Source organism: Callorhinus ursinus, unplaced genomic scaffold (assembly GCF_003265705.2).
Source record: "Callorhinus ursinus isolate GAN/ISIS: 27379988/994484 unplaced genomic scaffold, GSC_fseal_2.0 scaffold49, whole genome shotgun sequence".
NCBI lineage: Eukaryota > Metazoa > Chordata > Mammalia > Carnivora > Otariidae > Callorhinus > Callorhinus ursinus.
Genome location: NW_027397111.1, coordinates 11,132,079 through 11,136,334, shown reverse-complemented (window position 1 = coordinate 11,136,334; position 4,256 = coordinate 11,132,079). Strand labels below are relative to the sequence as shown.

General features: G+C 37.0%; 1 protein-coding gene across 1 annotated transcript; it reads left to right on the top strand.

The window, feature by feature from the left end:
• Nucleotides 1-837: 837 nt before the first annotated feature.
• On the top strand, nucleotides 838-1,803 carry LOC112806216 (olfactory receptor 52N4). The gene has a single exon (XM_025848539.2). The coding sequence runs from the start codon at nucleotides 838-840 to the stop codon at nucleotides 1,801-1,803; it is 966 nt and encodes a 321-aa protein (XP_025704324.2).
• The last annotated feature ends 2,453 nt before the right edge of the window (nucleotides 1,804-4,256 follow it).

The window sequence follows — 4,256 nt, the reverse complement described above, 5'->3', positions numbered from 1 at the left end:
ATAATATTATGAAGGTACTATTTGTTTTCCTTATTCGTTTTCTGTTTTGCCACAGACACCAGATAATCTCAGAGGGCAATGTCTGAAGGAAAAACAGGAAGATTGGTAGAAAGACAGAAGGAAAGATTTGCCAACAGTGATAGGTTCAGCATCTGAAGCAACATTAGCTGCTCTCTAGATTTAACTGGAAATTTATTCTGAATACAAATTTAAAGGCATTCCTATAAATGCATATAGACCAGGTATGGGACAAGAATGAAGTGTCTTAAAAGTGAGAAGAGTGAATTAAAAATTTTACTGAATTGGGAGACTCCAAGCTCCATTGGGGAATAAATGATTTAACATTTACAAATGCTTCAAACAGTACCTTGGTAATCAAAGTAATTATTGGCCATCAATTAACAATATGAATATAAAATAATCATATCTGTTGGGTCATTGGTGATGTAATCAAAGAACTCTATGATCACATCAGTAGGTAGACACATAGTTATTAATAAGTAAGTAAGGTATTCTAACTAAAATCCCTTAGAGAATTCACAGTTGATTATAAATCTATCGGGATTGGAATCTTTAAAAAAATAATGTAGGATCAGTATCTGTGGTGAGAACTTGGATTGCTTAATAAGAATTTATTAGGTGAATAGATACTTTAATTAATAAACAACAAATATACAAACAAAAACCTACTCCTTGACTCTCAGAAAATTTGATCATTAAAATGCACTATGGAATTTTAAGACGTGGGTGTGAGAGGAGGACAGTAGCCATAAAGTATATTTTTCTTCTCTTTTTCTTACTCTAGAAAACACACATGAATTTTAGGCCTAATTGATCATGCTAATGTTGAATAAAACAAACTGGACCCCAGCCTCATTCATTCTTAGTGGAGTCCCTGGACTGGAAGATATACACATCTGGATTTCCTTCCCATTCTTCTCCATGTATGTGGTGGCTATGGTAGGGAATTGTGGGCTGCTCTACCTCATCCACTATGAGAAATCATTGCACAGACCCATGTATTACTTTCTAGCCATGCTTTCCCTAACTGATATTGTCATGTGCTCTAGTACAATCCCTAAAGCTCTCTGCATCTTCTGGTTTCATCTCAAGGAAATTGGCTTTGATGAATGTCTGGTCCAGATGTTCTTCATCCATACCTTCACAGGGATGGAGTCTGGGGTGCTCATGCTAATGGCCCTGGACCACTACGTGGCTATCTGCTACCCGCTGCGCTACTCTACTATCCTCACCAATCCTGTCATTGCAAAAGTTGGGCTTGCTACTTTCCTGAGAGGGGTGTTGCTCATCATTCCTTTCACTTTCCTCACCAAGCGCCTGCCCTACTGCAGAGGGAATATAATTCCCCACACCTACTGTGACCACATGTCTATAGCCAAATTATCCTGTGGCAATGTCAAGGTCAATGCCATCTATGGTCTGACGGTTGCCCTCCTAATTGGGGGCTTTGACATCCTGTGCATCACAATCTCCTACACCATGATCCTCCGGGCTGTGGTCAGCCTCTCTTCAGCAGATGCTCGACAGAAGGCCTTCAGCACCTGCACTGCCCACATCTGTGCCATTGTTTTCTCCTACAGCCCAGCCTTCTTCTGCTTCTTTTCCCACCGCTTTGGGGGCCACACAGTCCCTCCATCTTGCCACATCATTGTGGCCAATATTTATCTGCTCTTGCCTCCTACTATGAACCCTATTGTCTATGGGGTGAAAACCAAGCAAATACGAGACTGTGTCATAAGGACCCTTTCAGGTTCTAAGGATGTCAAATCCCATGACATATAAATGAGACATTAAAAAAAAAAAAAGACATTTCCAAGACAGAGAGGAGATCCTGTTTAGGCAAGAGGTGTAAAATATTTCTGGAAATACTATTTTAGTCATGAGTTGGAACTGGTTGTATGATGCATTTCTAAATACATGTCTTGAGAATCTCAACTGGCTTGCTAACCAATCTTTCTATGATTATTTTTCCTTCTCAGTCTTGTAAGAAGGAATACATATCTTTGAACAAACCTTAATTAACCCACTTTCATTAAAAAAATAAAGTAAGAGTAGGTGATCCTGTTTCCAAATAGCTATTATAATTTCTACATTGAGAACCAGTTGTTTCTTTCCTCTGGAAAATATGTGCTATATACTTTAATCACTACTAAAATATGTTTATTTCAATGACTTCTTCCTGAAAGAGAAGCTATAAATTAACCTATGTATGAAGTCATTAATGTAATGAATTTTTAAGTCTCTGGGTATCTGAGAGAATCTGGCTGAATAGGTCTCTCCTAGCCATGACACACACATTTTTTCATTACCGACTAATCTAATATCCAGTTTACTTCAAGAGGACCTTGGAATGTACACAGTCTGGAAGTTCAGGTAGATAGATCTCTTAACCAAACGTAACACACAGTATAATGTTTTATAATCAGCATGAAAGGGATCAAAATCAACTTGTTTCCTCTTATCTGCAATTGAATCTAATAAATAAAATTAAATATCTCTTTCTAATATTTAGTATTCTTATAAATTAATGAACAAATGAAAGACTGAAGGAAATAGTACTTTCATATTAATGTCTCATGATCTAAGCCAATTTTTTAAGGAATATAGGATAAGCTGAATTGTTATTCCTATATCTCTCTGTCAATTTATAAGGATACCTATTATCTCTGCCCAGTTTAGTTAACTATACCAATCAAATTGCATTTAGTTATTTAATTAGTCTTTTTTTACAATCTCACATTTTAAAATCTTACAAAACAACACCATCCTCTAATATATAACCACCTTCCACTTTTTACCCTAGTTCTCTGCTTACTTTGACCTCAAAAGTTCTAGAACAAGTATTGGTTCATAAACTGGCTTTTGTATATAGAGGGCAAGCAGAAACTGAATAGAGAAGCAGACCACTCCAGACTGGTAAGTGAGAGTTTTAATAAGCAAGGGAACATACATACAAGACTTGGGTAGCTGCAAGATGATGAGCTCTCTGCACCTGCCCACCAGAATCTTAAGAGTTTATATGGAGGCCTTAACTGAGTTCAGTCACATATACCATTCAGATGGTCTCAGCAGCACATTACTGCCTTAAAGTTGTGTCCTTGAGGTAGCTTCTAGTGTGGGGGAGGTAAGGGGAATGCACAGCCCAAGGACAGGGGAGAGCATGAGGAGCCTACAATTGCCTGGGTCCAGTGCTCAGGTCAACCTGGGGTCATGCCCTCTTGAGGACCTATTCAAAGAAGAAGTTGTCACCATACTTTCTCAACTTGAAATCATTCTCCCCCTAATTGGGCTTTTTGTCAGCACATCCATCACCTGAAATTGCTTTTGTCAATTTCACCAGTGGCTTCCATGTTAGCAAATTAAATAGGCCTCTTTCTGGGCTCATCTAACTCTACCTTTTGGGAATAGCAAATGGAGTTCCGTATTCCTGATAACTTGAAACATTTTCATTATTTTACCTCAGAAGCACTATACATTTTATGATTTTTATTACTCTTGCTTAATAGGAAGACAGACAAATGGCCAACAGGTATGAAAAGATGTTCAACATCACTAATCATCTGAGAATGCAAATCAAAACCACAATGAGATATCATTTCTCATCTTGTTAGAATGGCAACTATAGGATCAATCAAACAAAGTGTTTTAGGTGAGGATGTGGAAAATTTAGAACCCATGTCCACTGCCAGTGGGAATGAAAATTTGTACAGCCACTGTGAAAAATAGTATGGAGGTGCCTTAAGAAATTAAAAATAGAATTACCATCTGATCCAAAAATCACACTTCTGAGTATTTACCCCAAATAGTTGAAAGTAAGATCTCAATGACATATATGTACTCTCATGTTTATTGCAGCAGTATTCACAAAATCCAAAATATAGAGGTAACCTAAAGGTCCATAGATAGATGAATAGGTAAAGAAATATAATATATACATACAAGGTAATATTTTTCAGTCATAAAAAAAGTAAACTGTCATATGCTACATCATGGGTAGCCCTTGAGGATATCATGCTTAGTGAAATAAGTCAGTCACACAAGAACGAATGTTGTTATGATCCCATTTAACTGAGGTATTTTAATGTAGTTAAGCTCATAGAAGTAGAAGGTGGAATGGTAGTTACCTTTATATATTGTAATAAATAATGAAGGGACATACAATATTCATGGATGAAGAGATATCTGTTATCCCAAAACTGATACACAGGTGTGTTGCAATTCCTATAAAAATCCAG